Below are 15358 nucleotides of genomic sequence, written 5' to 3'. Positions count from 1 at the left end.
GGAGAAAGCCTGGGGCGTCGCGCATCGCATGCAATCGAACACTCGTGGCAAATAGATCAAGGATTCATGTTTTTCAATGGACCTTTGATACATTTGATCAGATTTGTGGCAGGCATGTGGTAAATGCTGTAATCTATACCTTGAACACACAGCCTCTCATACTGTCGAACAAGTGATGTGTTGGTAGATAGTCAATTAAAGTATTTTACTCTAGATTGAACTTTGGCGTGGACATGATATCGGACCATAAAACAACGTTCTTTCAATGAATATGTCCGCGGAACTGCTTCCATAATAAATTCACAATACGACGAAACACTTATCCATCCAACACGAAGACTAAATAATTACAATGATTGCGCTATGCGCAAGATGAGAACCGAAGACGACAAACTTAGAACACATAGCGGAAATGAATGTTCTCCTTATCAGTCAGATCACGGAAATCGGTATCATGATGAACCCTATTCCCCTTCGCCGAGTCCACAGCATCCCTCTTCCTGTTCTCATTCCAGCAGTAGGTAGCGTAGAGGCCGATCGTGATCATGGCAAGAACGTAGCTTCCAAGAATTGCACCCATGCCGAGCGGATACAGAGGCGCCTGGTGGGTCTTGAAGAACTGTGGAGCGATGATGTTGGAAACACAGTAGGCGATGAAGATCAAGGCATTGGTGGTGACCTTCTTCGTGTGTCCGGCTGTGTTTGCGGTGTTGATGCCCAAGCTGACGATATACGGTCCGAGATAGAAGTACGACATGTACAATGCGGCGAGGCGACCGTTGTAGTTATTTAGTGGTAGGGTGTATAAAAATACGGATGAGATCATGCCGACGATGATTCCGAATAAGACCCACGCCGTGCGTAGCTGGCGCTGTGGGAGATATTTCGCGCACAGGAACACGCCGCCATTGCAGAGATAAGACGATATTGTCTGAATGATACCCGTGGGCATTGTCAACAGTGTTGATCGTTGTGATGAGTATCCCAAACCCTTGATGATCAAAGGTGCGAAGTTGGTCAAGCCCCCGTTTGGAATTGAAATCCAGATATGAAAGAAGAACATGAGCCAAGTCTTTGGATCGAGGAATGTCTCGATCATTTGCTCCTTTTTAAATGTTTTGTTTTCGACTCCTGTCTGATCAGCGCGCAGTCTGTCAATGACAATTGCCTTCTGACGGTCGTTGATGAATTTCGCCTTCACAGGGTTGTCCGGTAGGAAGAGGCCGATCACACATGCCCAGACGATGGTCATGCCTCCCGTAATCCAGAACATGGAGCGCCATTGGTGTTCTCCAACCATGAATCCGATCCCCCAACCTATCGGTCCTGTGAAGCAAACCGACAGACCGGTGTACATAAGACCTGTCCTGAGAGGTTGTTCGCGTCGAGTATACCACATTCCCAGGACAAGGAAGTTTCCTGGAACTATAGGGGCCTCCAAAGCTCCAAGCAGCACGCGAAGGGCGATCAATGTAGGGAAGTTGTTGGCAAATCCCGTTCCAATCAAGATGAGGCCCCAGAGTATCTGGACAACGAACATCAACTTCGCGATGGGGAATTTCTGAAGAAGAGATCCACTTGGTAGACACCATGCGAGATAACCAAACTATAAGATGTCAATAAGGCGTACTTCGACAGTGACATGATGAAGGACTTACATAGAATGCACTTCCGACCCAACTGTAACGATCCCCAGTTAAATCAGTGTCTGCGCGAAATCCATATAGCGCGGCCGTCGCCGTTGTCACTTTGTCCATTGCTCCAAGAGTCACGTTGAACCAGAGCAATGGTACCAATCGCAAATCTAGTTTCCATCGCAGGCGGGTCCACTCCTTTGTTGTGTAGGCATTCTCTCCAGATAATTGATTAGCATAGGCAGCTGCGACATCGCCATTGCCAGAAATGGACTTCTCGACGGGATAGGACGATGCTACTTCAACGTCCCCGACGGAGGCTGGCGAAACAATGGCGTCCTTCGTATCAGACATTGAAACGAATCGTTGATGATGTAAAATTTTCAAATCTGAATGAGTTGGAACTTCAATGGTGGAGATGAACCGATGTTCGCTGGTTTTATACAAGTGGCCGTATCTCCAGCATCCTTATTCAGCTATGCGGAGTACTTGTAAGTAATGGCTTGGGCAATGAAGGATGTATGAGCTCAACGGCGATAAGCGTAGACATTGGCGCTGGGAAGACTATCATCGTTTCTCCCTAGTCTTGGGCATTAGAGTGATAGTATGAGTCGTGTTGTGGTGAGAGTAGGAAACCAGACTCCGACGTCTCGGGACCCACAGTCCGCTTTGCCATCGCAAATATACTCCGCATTTGGACACGTCTGAACAGTACTGGCGGTATGGTAATTACAATCATTCTACGAGCTACACTAGTCATGGTCGGGCTTTTGGTGCGTATGCTAATCGTGCACCCTGCGATACGTGATAGCGTTATCGGCATCGCGAATGAATCTAACATGAACACCCACACTTCCTGTCGTTATCATCCCCGCATTCTGTGTACCTAGGTATAGATGAATACTTGAGATCTTAGGCGAACCTTTCATTGCCACTGTGGATGTGCAAAGTACCTGGATCGGCCTCCAAACACCATCCCACGAATTCTCGGACACGTCTCCATCCAGCGCCTTTGGACTACAGATCGCTAGCGTTGTGCTTATCCGGTGCGTTTACAGGCGATATCAATTCACTCCTGGGCGCATACGTTCCCGTCTTGTGGCTTCTATCTCAGCTTGGAGGGTCCTGCTTAATTCTTTGTCGTCGTTGCCAACACTACGATACCTGACATGGCGCAACCTATCCAAATTGCAATGCTCAATGCGGATGTTCCTGTCCCTGTTGTTCGTACGAAATACGAAACCTATGGAGACATATTCCACGAACTTTTGACAGCCGCATTATCACGCACACAGGCCTCCACCAAGATCCATTCCGTTAACTACGATGTTCGAAAAGGAGAATATCCCGAGTCCCTCGCGAGCGTGGACGCTGTAATCATTACTGGCTCTGCGTCGTCTGCATATGACCAAGATCCCTGGATCCCGCAATTAGACAAATACGTTCAGCATATATACTACAACCACCCACATATCAAGATCTTTGGATCTTGTTTCGGTCACCAGCTTCTCTGCCAAAGCTTGTTGGGTGTTTATGGCATCAAGGTGGAAAAGGATCCCAATGGATGGGAGCTAGGAGTGCAAGAGATCCAGCTCTCAGACGAGTTCCGCGACGCATTAGCGAAGACTGCCGGGCCTCTTCTCGATGGCCAAACTTTGACATATATACCGAAAACGCTGCAACTACAATTCGTCCACGCTGATCATGTTAAAATACCTCCTGGTGCTCTTCCCCAGTCATGGATGACGATAGGGCATACTCAGCATTGCGCAGTGCAGGGTGTTTATCAACCCGGCCGTGTTCTTACCTATCAGGGTCACTTTGAGTTTGATAGGTTCGTAAACACCGAGGTCTTGAAGGTATTCGGCGCGAAGTGGCCGTATGCAGAACTGAATCAGGCACTGGTTGAGATCGATCGAGATGATGATTCGGGGATCGCAGCAGAGATGGCTTTACAGTTTTTACTGGATGGACAAGTCTACACTCAGGAGACAGGAAAGGGGCTTCTTACACCACCTTTGGAGAAATAGTCGGTCATTCTCATCAACTTCTGCTTAGTCGTTACAAGCTCTGTTCATATCGCAGCGTTTTGCATTCAGTAGTCCTTAATCTCTTCCTTAGACTATTTCATTGGCATGTACCCATTTTAGCGTACTTGAATGATCATTATACCTTTTTATAACACCAAGCTCCACTATCGGCATCCTCTTATCGTCAACAATACGGTTTCTGCAGCAAAAGCAAAAGAAGGTTCAAGGACTAGAGCCAAAAACTCCTTGGAGATTAGAGCTTTAATTGAAAATATCTAGCTTCTGATCAATTGAATGAGACCTGCAATCCTTTGTATGCCCTCAACAATCTCGTCTTCCGGATGCCACGCCCAACAAAGCCTTATGCCCTTTCCATACCCTTCCTTCCCTCTCTCGATAGAGCCGTCGTCGCCATTGACTTGCATCATATCGCCATAAGCGAACCTCAGGTGGAGATTCGACAATGCGATCGCAGCTAGCTCCGCGCCCCTCGATGAGACGTCATCTGGTAACGTCAGGTATGTGAAATATCCACCAGCTACGGCAATGGATTTGGTGTGACCATTGGCATCGCCATTCGTATAGCCGTTCGTATGACCGTTTGTATATCCATTAGTTCCGCCCTTGTACGTTAGCAAAGATTCCTCATACGCTCTACCAACCGAGATCGCAAAACCCAAGGGAATAAGATACTCTCCAATAGCTTTCATCATGGCATGGTATCTTGTCCGATACGTAGGAATTATGAGATCTGTAAGATGGTTTTCTAATGTCCCAGTTTCGAGCAGCTCGTGAACAAAACTTGCGGTCAATTGGGTCGGGCAACCACCTGAACGGTTCGAGCCGAGCGTGGAAAGAGCAAGTGTGAGCGCAGGCGATGCTTCTGCCCACCCTACTCTCACGCCAGGCGCGATAATCTTGGAGAAAGAACCGTTACTCATGGCATTACCCCACTCATCCTTTGGCCCACGATCGAGTGTTCTATCAAGATCAACAATGCGTGGCGGGGGAGTCCCCAGATGTGCGGAACTTGTGTGCTCATCTGCTGGCCATCGGAGCACGTCGTAAACATCATCGGTGATAACCAAGGCATCGTATTCGCGAGCAAGGCGGACGAGCGCCTCACGTCTCCGGAGAGACATAGTCTTTCCACTTGGGTTGGAAAAGGTGGGTGTGCCATAAATGATGTGCTTGTACATCTTCGCGTATCTGTCACCCGTCTTGATATTCGGTGACTGTTGGGAGGCTTCCTTCTCTGAAGCCTCGAGGCTTCTCCTAAGATACTCGATATCCAATCCCTCCTCATCTTCTGGAACTCCCTTGAGCAGTCCCTGAAATCCGTGGTCCATGAAAATGGGACAGGCAAGAAAGTAACACGGCTCGATCATCCAGATGTTTCGTGTGTAACCAGGCTCTGTGAATCGTGCAAGAACATTTCCCAGGTTTGCAGAAGCACCATTGGTTACGCAAATTCGTTCAGATGATATGCCGCCTGAAGGTAGATAAAATGATCCGAGCCACTTCGCAATGCTTTCTCGAAGAGGATCATATCCGGCGTCAGGGCCGTAAACGAGGGCTGCAGCAGTCTTTTTGGAAGAATTTAGAACATTGGAAGCCCCATCTAGCAGATGTGATGACGGGAACAACGAGGGCGAAGGCCACCCTAACTGTAAATTGATATTTTTCGACATGATGTTCAAGTGGCGTATTTTGGGCTCTTTGGTCTAAAAGGATGAAAGCATATGTCAACTTGAATTACAGCTCTTATTAGCTTTTATTAAGTTGTGTCATCAACTTGAAATGGAATCATTGTTTGGAGAATACATTACCGGAATGGGCTTATCCGCTGATTTGCGAAGGCGGAGTCAGGTTTGCCGAACCCATCGGACATCTTTACCGATGATACGGAAACCCAAAACGGCTTATGCGGCTGGAGCTCATAGCCTTACATCATGAAACATAAAATGAACGCACTTGATGCCTATGGAAAACATCATTATAGTTTCTTTTCTCTATTCTTCTTGATCCTATTGTATTGTGGGTTAGGACAGACCTTTCGTCATGCCACACGTTGAATCACCACCCCCAAGTCACGGTATTCGCATTGCGATAGACCGCGGTGGCACGTTCACAGATTGTTTAGCCATTGTACCGGGGAAGGAAGATATTGTGATCAAATTGCTCTCTAATGATCCAACAAACTATGCGGACGCGCCCACAGAGGGTATTAGAAGAATTCTGGAGCAAGCTACCGGAGAGTCTATCCCCCGAGGCCAACAGATCGATACAAGCAACATCGAATCGATAAAAATGGGAACTACAGTAGCGACAAATGCTCTTCTTGAGCGTTCATCAACGCGATGCGCTTTGGTGGTGACAGAGGGTTTTAAAGACCTCCTTCGCATTGGGGACCAAACACGCCCGAAATTATTCGACCTCAATATTCGGCGTCCTGAGACTCTATTTGATGATGTGCTTGAGATTCAAGAGCGAGTAACACTTCATGACTCAACGGAAGACAAGGGTAGTCTCAGAGATCCCCAACGGAGCTCTTTCAATCTCAAAATTGGAATCGGAGGCGAGGCAGTTCGAATCATAAAGCCCCTAAGTTCGTATACACCCATGAAATGTAGATATCGTCGACGCTGACCTGCATGTAGACATAGACAGTGCGCGTGAAGGACTTCAGACACTCTTCAATAAAGGAGTCCGATCTCTCGCGATTACGTTGCTTCATTCCTACACTTTTCCAGACCATGAACTGCAAGTGGCTGAGCTTGCTAGCAAAATTGGCTTTACTCAAATTTCCATCTCGTCTCAGATCTTTCCCATGATCAAAGCTATATCACGTGGCTATTCGGCAACTGCAGATGCATATCTCACCCCTTTGACAAAAGCTTACATCGACGGCTTTCGAAAAGGCTTCCGGGGTCATCTGGAGGATAAGGATGGCGCTCGTTGCGAGTTTATGCAAAGCGACGGCGGCTTAGTCGGTTGGCAAAACTTCAGTGGTCTGAAAGCAATTCTCTCAGGACCTGCCGGTGGCGTGGTGGGTTTCAGCAAAACATGCTTTGACGTCACACGGAAGAGGCCAGTTATTGGGTTTGACATGGGCGGCACAAGCACAGATGTCTCCCGGTATGCAGGATCCTTGGAGCACACATTCGAGTCAATCACTGCTGGTATTACGATCCAATCACCTCAGCTCGAAATTGATACTGTTGCAGCAGGTAAGCTCATTCTGGAACTTTAACCATCAGTATACTGAATCACTCCAGGTGGTGGAAGCATTCTGTCTTACCGTAATGGGCTCTTCCTCGCTGGGCCCTCGTCTGCGAGTGCTCATCCAGGGCCCGCTGCATATAGAAAGGGTGGCCCATTGACTGTCACTGATGCAAATCTTGTGCTTGGTCGCCTCCAAGCTGAGTATTTCCCCAAAATTTTCGGAAAGTCCGAGAAGGAGCCGCTCGATTACGAGGGATCCAAAGCAGCTTTTGAGAAGCTACTGCAACAGGTTAACAAGGACCTGATAGCCGCGGGTGGAAAACCCAAGACTGTTGAGGAACTGGCACTGGGTTTCTTAGACGTTGCGAATGAGACTATGTGTCGGCCTATTCGATCATTGACTGAAGCAAAGGGATACCGAACATCCGAGCATGATCTTGCCGTGTTTGGAGGAGCTGGAGGACAGCATGCTTGTGTGAGTAGCGGAAGCGGTGGGAGTTGACATTTACTAATTCAACCCAGGCAATCGCAGCAAATCTTGGAATCGATCGGATCTTCATTCATCGCTACTCTTCGATCCTTTCCGCCTACGGAATGGCTCTCGCACACGTAGTTCGAGATCTTCAAGAACCTTGTTCGATGACGCTCTCTACGTCGCTGGAAGAGTTGGACAATCGTCTTGCTGATCTCGAGAAGGCAGGTGCAGTGGAACTTGCCAAAGAAGGTTTCAATGGAAACTTATCGTTTGAACATTTCCTCAATTTGCGATACGATGGATCAGACACGACTTTCATGGTGCCTCGACCTGAATCTGGAGGTTGGGAAGAAGCATTCATTGCTGAACACAAGCGACAATTTTCATTCATAATGCCTGGCCGCGCGATTCTTGTGGAAAACGTGCGCGTTCGTGCAACGGCCCAGGGGTCATCCACTGAGCCGGAATTGGATCTCGATAAGCAGCTTTCGGATACTCCACCTGTCCCAGTTTCGATCAAGAAGGCGTCCAATGAAGTAAAGATTTTCTTCGAAGACGGTTGGACCAGGGCCTCGCTCTTCTATCTTTCATCTCTCAACACAGGTGACTCGATCCAAGGCCCTGCGATAATTCTAGACGACACTCAAACTATTGTTGTTCCGCCAAAGGCCAAGGCCTTCATACTGGACCGTCATGTAGTCCTGGAGCTTGAGAGCAACATCGCAGCCAGCGAGAAGAAGAAGGAGTCTGTACCTCAAGCTGTTGATCCCGTGGAACTCACGGTCATGGCACATCGCTTCATGAGCATTGCTGAACAAATGGGACATGCTCTGCAGAAAACAAGTGTATCTGTTAATATTAAGGAGCGTTTGGATTTCAGCTGTGCACTGTTTAGCCCAGACGGTAGACTAGTTGCGAACGCGCCGCATGTTCCAGTGCATCTTGGCAGTATGGAGCAAGCTGTTATGTACCAACACAAACGGTACGAAGGTCAACTAAGACCTGGGGACGTGATTGTAGCGAACCATCCTATATCAGGAGGCACTCACCTCCCCGATATCACCTGCGTAACCCCGGTTTTCGACAAAGACGGCAAGAACATTATTTTCTACACCGCATCTAGAGGCCATCATCAAGAAATTGGTGGTATCCTGCCGGGATCTATGCCTGCCGGAAGCGTGGAGCTTTTCGAAGAAGGAGCAATGATAGTTTCCGACTTTCTCGTTCGAAATGGGACCTTCGACGAGAAATTGATTACCCGACTTTTGCTGGAGGAACCCGCCAAGTTTCCAGGCTGTTCAGGCACTAGGAAACTGGCTGATAATATTAATGACTTGAAGGCACAGGTCTCTGCAAATGCCAAAGGCGCTATGCTTCTGTCTGATCTGATTGAAGAGCGAGGACTTGCCTCTGTTCATCTTAACATGCACGCGATCACCTCAAATGCTGAGGCGTGTGTTCGGAAGTTTATGAAGAAAACGTATGAACAGCATGGTGGCAAGCCCTTGGTCGCGCTCGATCATATGGATGACGGCACACCAATCAAGCTTGAAATCACTATCAACCCCAACAATGGCTCCGCTCACTTCGACTTCACCGGCACGGGAGAGGAAGGCTTCCACTCCTTTAACGCCCCGCAAGCAATCGCCCGCAGCGCCACTCTTTATGTCCTGCGCTGTCTCATCAATGAAGACATTCCGTTGAATGAAGGGTGTCTGCGTCCGCTAGACTTCACAATTCCTGAAGGAAGTATATTGAATCCCTCTCCTCAAGCGGCCGTATGCGCAGGTAACCCTATCACTTCACAACGTGTTACCGACGTAGTAATCAAAGCCTTCGACGCATGCGCTGCAAGCCAAGGTGACTGTAACGTGTTTTCCTTTGGCATTAACACAGATTATGATGTCGACGGTAATGCCATCCCGGATTCTGGATTCGGGTTTGGAGAGACAATCTGCGGAGGGTCTGGCGCGGGTCCAGGATGGAATGGTACGAGTGGAGTACATATTCACATGACCAACACCCGAATTACCGACCCTGAAATGCTCGAGAAACGCTACCCAGTTATTCTCCAAGAGTTTAGCATTCGTGAAGGCTCCGGGGGTAAAGGACAGTGGAATGGCGGTAACGGAATCCGTCGTGTCTATGAATTTGAGAGAGACGTGGGGGCTTCTATTGTCAGCGAACGTCGTGTCACTAGACCGTACGGTATGCATGGTGGCGAGGATGGAAAGTCGGGTGTCAACTACATCGTGAAAAAGCATGGTGGAAGGTGGTGTCGGCTCGGTGGCAGGAAAGACTTTAGGGCATCGAAGGGAGACCGTGTCGTTATTGACACCCCTGGGGGTGGAGCTTGGGGAACAGGCCAACTAGGCGTATCTGAAGCTGTTATTTCGAGCAATACTGGGGCTGAGAGGAGATTTGTTAGTCAATTTCAGCTTGCTCAAGAAGCGAGTAACTAGTGTAGTGCAGTTACGATCTAATGAAAGAAATCAACAGTATTTCAATGTCTTAGAGGCTGGGTAGATAGGATAAGCTATTCAAATGGATTGTGCTGCATTTGCGTATTCCAAGCTCTATATTGTTATACTAGAAATCACCATACTGTTCGGCATCCAGCTTTGAATGGGCAAGGAAGAATAATGCTACAAGGCCATAAACCTTTCTGTTGGGGATGGTCGGCGACGAACATTGCCCATTGAAGTGGACGCTAATATGCGTCAGATACGAAGGAAGCAATTGCAGTTCCCTTTAGCCGTTCCACGGTGCGATCGTGTTTTCAGCCTTTATAATTTCCTCACACCTATCGAAGAGTTGGAGGGTGTTTTCATCTATCCGAAGGATGGCTTTGGGTGACGCAGGTGGTGGTGAACCTCCTCCACCATTGATCCCTTGACTCCAAGTTTGGCTTCGACGCCTAGGTTGCGATTGTGTCACAGGTTTCTGCGGACTTCTCGTCGTCTGAAAGGCCATGTCCTGAAACATTATCTTCTTTGGAGTGACTCGAGATCGGTTATCATCGTGGGATGATGAACCCCGAGCCCCACGAACTCTCCCTTTTGGATCTGACCGACTCCAGGAGCCGCCGCCTCTGCACGATCTCCTATCAACAGAGGAATTAGGCCTCGATGAGCTCATGCGGCGATCGTGCTTCCACGAATGTCTGAGGGAACGAGAGCTTGACCTGGACCGGCTCTTGTAACTATCTTGTCTGCGCGACTCCCTGCGACGAGGAATCGACCTAGACCGGCTCCTATAGGATCTGTCTCTCCGTGAGTACCTATGAGAACGGAAATCCGGCCTTGATCGGCTCCTGTAACGATCGTGTCTCCGCGACTCCCTGCGATGTGACGTAGATCTTGTCCGGCATCTACAGCGATCGTGTTTCTGCGAATGCTTGCAACATTGGGAAATGGACCTTGACCGGCTTCTGCAGCAATCATGTTTCCGCGACTCCCTGCGACGTGAAATGCATCTTGACCGGCTCCTATAGCGATCGCGTTTCCGCGAATGCTTGCAACACCGGGAAATGGACCTTGATCGGCTCCTGTAGGACCTATCTTTCCGCGAAGGTCTACAGCTATGGGAAACCGACCTTGACCGGCTTCTAGAGCGATCATGTCTTCGCGAATGCCTGTGAGAACTTCTTCGACTCCTATAGGAATCATGTCTGCCCGCATCATCACGGCTACGATAAGAGTCCATGCGGGAATCTTCACGAATCTCGTAATGAAAACGGGAACGTGGCGATCGCGACCGCCTACGACTAATAGATCGCCTTCTAGAAGCAGGCTCAGGTGGCGACTGAGACCTACGGCGACTTCGCTCATCCCAGCGAGAACTCCTAGGCACGTAACGATCCGTAACAGCGTTGCGTTGACGCATTCGGAGCCACTCACGCTCGAAATCGTTTTCTGGCTGGCCTCCAGCTTTCATCGCATCCCGTCTACGCTTGTTGGGATTCGGATGTCGAGACTTTGGGCCTTGTCCTCCCGAAGGGTTGTCTGGCCCATGGGGTCCCATGAGGGAAGAGGGGTTTTGATATGAAGACATATCAAAGCGTTCACACAAAATGTGTTTGAGGAGGAGAAAAAAAAAAGGGCAGCTTCACAAATGTGTCCCTGCCCAAGGAGTGACACTGTATCCCGAAGGTCTACAGTGGATCTTTATTCTCCGTATTCCCTAAGGTCTACAGAGATGCCTTTTTGAATAGAGGCAAACTATGACCACTCGTGCAATTTCTTGACTCGTGGGATCTTTAGCCTCCGTGTAACTAAAGGTACACAGAGGTGCTTCTTCAACGGGAAGCAACCTAGGCTGATCCACAGGGTTCAATCTTCAGAGCGAGCGTGCGCAAGCCATTGGAGACATTCCGCATGGAGATGAGGAGAAGAAAGGAAAGAAATTCACGATGCGGAGAAATGCTTCACTGACAGATGTGGGTTGAAATCACGTGGTTGATGGGATGGGAAGGAGCGCAGGGAAAGCGGACCCTCTTTTCTCCGGGGACGACAACCGGTTGTAAGAAGAGAAGATCAAAATCAGCGTGAGGTAAGAATCCGATACTATTCGGTAGATAAATTGATCTTTACATAGATGAATCGGGTATCCTCTAGAAGCAGGTTTTGTAGCACCTGGCACTATCACCTTAGACGTTTGCGGGGTCGGCAGCAGCAGCGACGATAGCTTTGTTGGGCTGTATATTGCTTGTGTCGATAGATGAATCGTCTTCTTCCAATTTTCGAAGATCGACTGGTCGTTCGGGGACCAACCAAGTAGCGGCAAATGTTGCAGGAATAGAGATACCGAACATGACAAAGGCGACAATCAAATTGACCATTGGTGGCACCTTTGCTGCTCCGATACCGAAGGATAGACAGGAACCGACCGATTCAAATGATCGCATCAATCCAACAGCGAGCGTCAGTGTCTCGATGTCATCGAAAAAGGTACCAAGAATCCAGTAAACAAACATGTAATGAGACTCGTTCATGAACCTAAAGACAGTTAATATTGAGAAACCTGGAAGCGCCATGAATAATGCTTACCTGAAAAGCACATTAACAGCAAATGCACGGCCAAATCCGGGGTTGCTCCAGTCCAATGTCACCTTTGGAACCGTTGACGCGTACAGCTTCTCATTCGCGACCTGCCACGCGAACAGACTCAACATGATTACCGAAAAGACGGACCATGTGACTTTGGCTAAGGTGGGTCGACTGACGACCTTCAAATCATATACCCAGCCCCAAATGATATTCGCTGCGGTCGCTGCGAGACCAGAGCTAAGTGCGCCCAGGGTCCTAGCTCGGACGGAGAAGTACTTGGTCAGGTAGATTCCCTGGTAGGTACCGTTCCAGTTGAAGCCAACAAGAATGGGAATCAGCAAATAGAATTCTTTCTTCCTAAGCAGTGCCCACCACTTGTGCACCTCCTTCATTACAGCCTTGTTCTTCGTAGGATCCGGTACTTTGCGCCCATCACGATGAATGATCTTCTGGGGCGGCGAAATCAACAACGCAAGAGGCAGGCCCAAACATTGTAGGGCGATAAGGATAAGGTATGTGTTATATCCAACTTTGCCTCGGGCACCACTTTTCGCATTCAGCGACAGCTGGATAGAGGATCCAATGAGTTGACCAAGCTCACGTAGACCGAGCCAGATTCCAGTGAACTTTCCGCGATCTTTGACATCCGCGTACCCAAGGGCGATGGCACCTTCCGATGCCCACAATGCAGATGCGGCGATTCCACACGTGGCTCCTCCGAACAAGACAAACCACTCGGTGCCATAGCGATTGTTGACGTAGAGGGATGCCGAGTAGGGTGCATAACCAAGAGTTCCGAGGATCAAGATTCGCCTGAGACCGTATTTGTTTGCTAGAATGGAGAAGATCGAGCACCCGAACACCATGATGCCAAAGGTCAGAGAGTTGGCTCCATTAACAAGATAGGGTTCCTGTTGACCACCAGCGCCGGTGTCTTCGTTCAATTAGCAATTAGTGTTGCATTGGTTTTGGAATGTAGAGAGCTTACTATTCAACGCATTCCAGATTCCTGGTTGCGTGAATGAAATTAATCCGACAATGATGACATTGAACAATGGACTTCGATACCAACGAGTGAATCGCGAGACTGGTTTCGAAGTGACACTGCCATTGTCGGCCTCCGTGTCTTTCGCAAGTTCTGACATCTTCAACAACAGGACCCTACGGGATTGAGCACAATGATCTTCATTTTAGTTGAGGAATTTTGTTCTCTTTAAATGGATTGACTCCTATGTTTCCTACTATTTCCGCATTTTCATGAACTGAATCGACTGACGATCCAGACCGATTACACGGTGCGATTGCATTGGTTCGGGCGTACAAGTTTTCTCGTGCCGGCCTTGGCTGCTCGCTCGTCATACGAACTGTTGATGAGGCGATGGCTGTCAAGAACCACCAATTGATAACCGAGCACCAAGTACCAACCTTAATCAGACCTTGATCCCCTAAAATCGGCACCCACAAGCCTCGTGGCGACCTCTAGTCTGGCCCATAGGATCGTCGCTAATGGTGGTTCAGCTTCGCCTAAGGGGGAGACTAGCATCTCGTGCTTGCATGGTCAGATTGTGCCATCTCCAAACGCGGTAACCTGTAACCACGAGTATGTGAAAGTGAATCGGTATCGAACTATTCACAAGATGCAAATGTAAATACTGCTCTCCCTTCCCGATGATACACTGCTATACTTTCCTTCAGAAGATCTCCTGCATACACGCACAAACCTACTATTACTACTACTATGGGTTCAATACCAGCGCCACAAGTCTTCGCAGAGGCCGAATACAAGCCAACGGTCTTTCTTCCTAGCCCTTACCCAAAGGGTACAGTCTTCCCCTTTACACTCGCCCCAGTCCAATCAAAAACGCCCCTGCACGATGTTATCGCCGAAATCCAGGATTTATCAAAGACAGGGAAGATTAGGTCACTGCTGAATACGCACGGAGCGATATTCTTTAAGGACCTGAAAATCGAAAATGCAGAGCAATTTTCACAATTCGCACATTCATTTGGATACGTCCCTCATGAAGACATTGGAAATCCTGTGCGACGAACCATCCTGGCAAAAAATGTTGCCACCGCAAACGAGGGACCCAACACACAGCCTGTGTATCCACACAATGAATTCGGACTGAGTCCTCACTTTCCTGCCTATGTGTTTTTCTACTGCTTTTCTGCGCCCGACACAGGCGGCGAAACTCCCATCAATAATTCAATCATTCTGTATCAGCAATTGAAAGAAAAGCATCCAGAGTTCATCAAAGAAATCGAAGAGAAGGGGGTCAAGTACCAACTGTTCTACGTCAACTCATCAAGGGATCAGACCACATCTCCCGGAAATTCGGTGCTGCAAGCATATGGCGAACATGTGAACGACACAGACGACACTGAAACTGCGCGACAAAAGATTGAGAAGGAGATTCAGCGTCTCCCAACTGCAAGGTGGATCTGGGAGAATCAAAGCGAGAGCAACCCCCTAGGAGACCTTCGAGTGTGGCAGCATCTCCCCGCAGTCAGGAAACATCCGCATACAGGCCAGACCACATTTTTCAACAATACAGTTTCAAGATTCTTAAATGCCATCGACGCTGAAACATTACAGCCTCCACACATCAACAAGGATGGACGTTACCAGCCACCGGCCTTTTATGGCGACGATTCCTTGATACCTCGTGAATACTATGATACGGCTGTGGAAATCATCAAGAGTACAAGGTCATTAGTGACGTGGAACAAGGGAGATGTGATACTACTCGACAACCACGCGGTGCAACACGCAAGAGAACCATGGACTGGCGAGCGAAAATTACTAGCCAGTCTTTGGGACGAACCGTGAGAATTGGCGTAATTGCATACATACGGCAGCGTTTAGATTAGGTACAGTCTTATCTAGGAACGAATGAACAGAGAACAAATAAAAATTCAAGAATCCCATCGATTGAGAAGCGA

The 15358-nt window shown here is 48.5% G+C and overlaps 7 protein-coding genes across 7 annotated transcripts; 3 read left to right on the top strand and 4 right to left on the bottom strand.

Moving 5' to 3' along the window:
• Window positions 1-170: 170 nt before the first annotated feature.
• Window positions 171-2270, bottom strand: BU24DRAFT_495742 (putative allantoate permease). Its single transcript, XM_033534153.1, has 2 exons — window positions 1659-2270; window positions 171-1606 (listed from the first exon to the last, which is right to left on the bottom strand). Exons 1-2 carry the CDS (start codon window positions 1986-1988, stop codon window positions 395-397), a joined length of 1542 nt encoding a protein of 513 aa, XP_033379930.1. The 5' UTR covers window positions 1989-2270; the 3' UTR covers window positions 171-394.
• A 196-nt stretch (window positions 2271-2466) lies between these two features.
• BU24DRAFT_426659 (class I glutamine amidotransferase-like protein) lies at window positions 2467-3806 on the top strand. The gene has a single exon (XM_033529022.1). The coding sequence runs from the start codon at window positions 2804-2806 to the stop codon at window positions 3662-3664; it is 861 nt and encodes a 286-aa protein (XP_033379929.1). The 5' UTR covers window positions 2467-2803; the 3' UTR covers window positions 3665-3806.
• Window positions 3807-3939: 133 nt separating this feature from the next.
• Window positions 3940-5355, bottom strand: BU24DRAFT_454103 (aminotransferase; the record flags this gene model as incomplete). Its single annotated transcript, XM_033531296.1, has 1 exon — window positions 3940-5355. The coding sequence occupies one exon, from the start codon at window positions 5353-5355 to the stop codon at window positions 3940-3942; it is 1416 nt and encodes a 471-aa protein (XP_033379928.1).
• A 277-nt stretch (window positions 5356-5632) lies between these two features.
• On the top strand, window positions 5633-9861 carry BU24DRAFT_376862 (uncharacterized protein). The gene is made up of 4 exons (XM_033524630.1): window positions 5633-6272; window positions 6325-6894; window positions 6943-7364; window positions 7412-9861. Exons 1-4 carry the CDS (start codon window positions 5726-5728, stop codon window positions 9824-9826), a joined length of 3954 nt encoding a protein of 1317 aa, XP_033379927.1. The 5' UTR covers window positions 5633-5725; the 3' UTR covers window positions 9827-9861.
• Window positions 9862-10404: 543 nt separating this feature from the next.
• Window positions 10405-11445, bottom strand: BU24DRAFT_486340 (uncharacterized protein). The gene is made up of 2 exons (XM_033533414.1): window positions 11180-11445; window positions 10405-11124 (listed from the first exon to the last, which is right to left on the bottom strand). Exons 1-2 carry the CDS (start codon window positions 11415-11417, stop codon window positions 10499-10501), a joined length of 864 nt encoding a protein of 287 aa, XP_033379926.1. The 5' UTR covers window positions 11418-11445; the 3' UTR covers window positions 10405-10498.
• Window positions 11446-11947: 502 nt separating this feature from the next.
• Window positions 11948-13771, bottom strand: BU24DRAFT_443857 (MFS general substrate transporter; the record flags this gene model as incomplete). The annotated part of the gene is made up of 4 exons (XM_033530605.1): window positions 11948-12361; window positions 12413-13346; window positions 13401-13516; window positions 13734-13771. 4 exons carry the CDS (start codon window positions 13769-13771, stop codon window positions 12013-12015), a joined length of 1437 nt encoding a protein of 478 aa, XP_033379925.1. The 3' UTR covers window positions 11948-12012.
• A 379-nt stretch (window positions 13772-14150) lies between these two features.
• Window positions 14151-15272, top strand: BU24DRAFT_443856 (Clavaminate synthase-like protein; the record flags this gene model as incomplete). The annotated part of the gene is made up of 1 exon (XM_033530604.1): window positions 14151-15272. One exon carries the CDS (start codon window positions 14151-14153, stop codon window positions 15243-15245), a length of 1095 nt encoding a protein of 364 aa, XP_033379924.1. The 3' UTR covers window positions 15246-15272.
• Window positions 15273-15358: the final 86 nt, after the last annotated feature.

The sequence above is a fragment of the Aaosphaeria arxii genome, assembly GCF_010015735.1.
Source record: "Aaosphaeria arxii CBS 175.79 unplaced genomic scaffold BU24scaffold_9, whole genome shotgun sequence".
In the NCBI taxonomy this organism is placed as follows: Eukaryota; Fungi; Ascomycota; class Dothideomycetes; order Pleosporales; genus Aaosphaeria; species Aaosphaeria arxii.
This window is presented reverse-complemented; position numbering and strand designations above follow the sequence as displayed.

Coding starts and splice junctions, on each gene's coding strand:
- BU24DRAFT_486340 (XM_033533414.1), bottom strand. CDS start 11,417: ATGTCTTCATATCAAAACCCCTCTTCCCTCATGGGACCCCATGGGCCA. Junction 11,125..11,179: donor CTGGGATGAGCGAAGTCGCC/GTAGGTCTCAGT, acceptor TATTAGTCGTAG/GCGGTCGCGATCGCCACGTT.
- BU24DRAFT_426659 (XM_033529022.1), top strand. CDS start 2,804: ATGGCGCAACCTATCCAAATTGCAATGCTCAATGCGGATGTTCCTGTC.
- BU24DRAFT_495742 (XM_033534153.1), bottom strand. CDS start 1,988: ATGTCTGATACGAAGGACGCCATTGTTTCGCCAGCCTCCGTCGGGGAC. Junction 1,607..1,658: donor GGGTCGGAAGTGCATTCTAT/GTAAGTCCTTCA, acceptor GACATCTTATAG/TTTGGTTATCTCGCATGGTG.
- BU24DRAFT_376862 (XM_033524630.1), top strand. CDS start 5,726: ATGCCACACGTTGAATCACCACCCCCAAGTCACGGTATTCGCATTGCG. Junction 6,895..6,942: donor AATTGATACTGTTGCAGCAG/GTAAGCTCATTC, acceptor GAATCACTCCAG/GTGGTGGAAGCATTCTGTCT. Junction 7,365..7,411: donor CTGGAGGACAGCATGCTTGT/GTGAGTAGCGGA, acceptor AATTCAACCCAG/GCAATCGCAGCAAATCTTGG.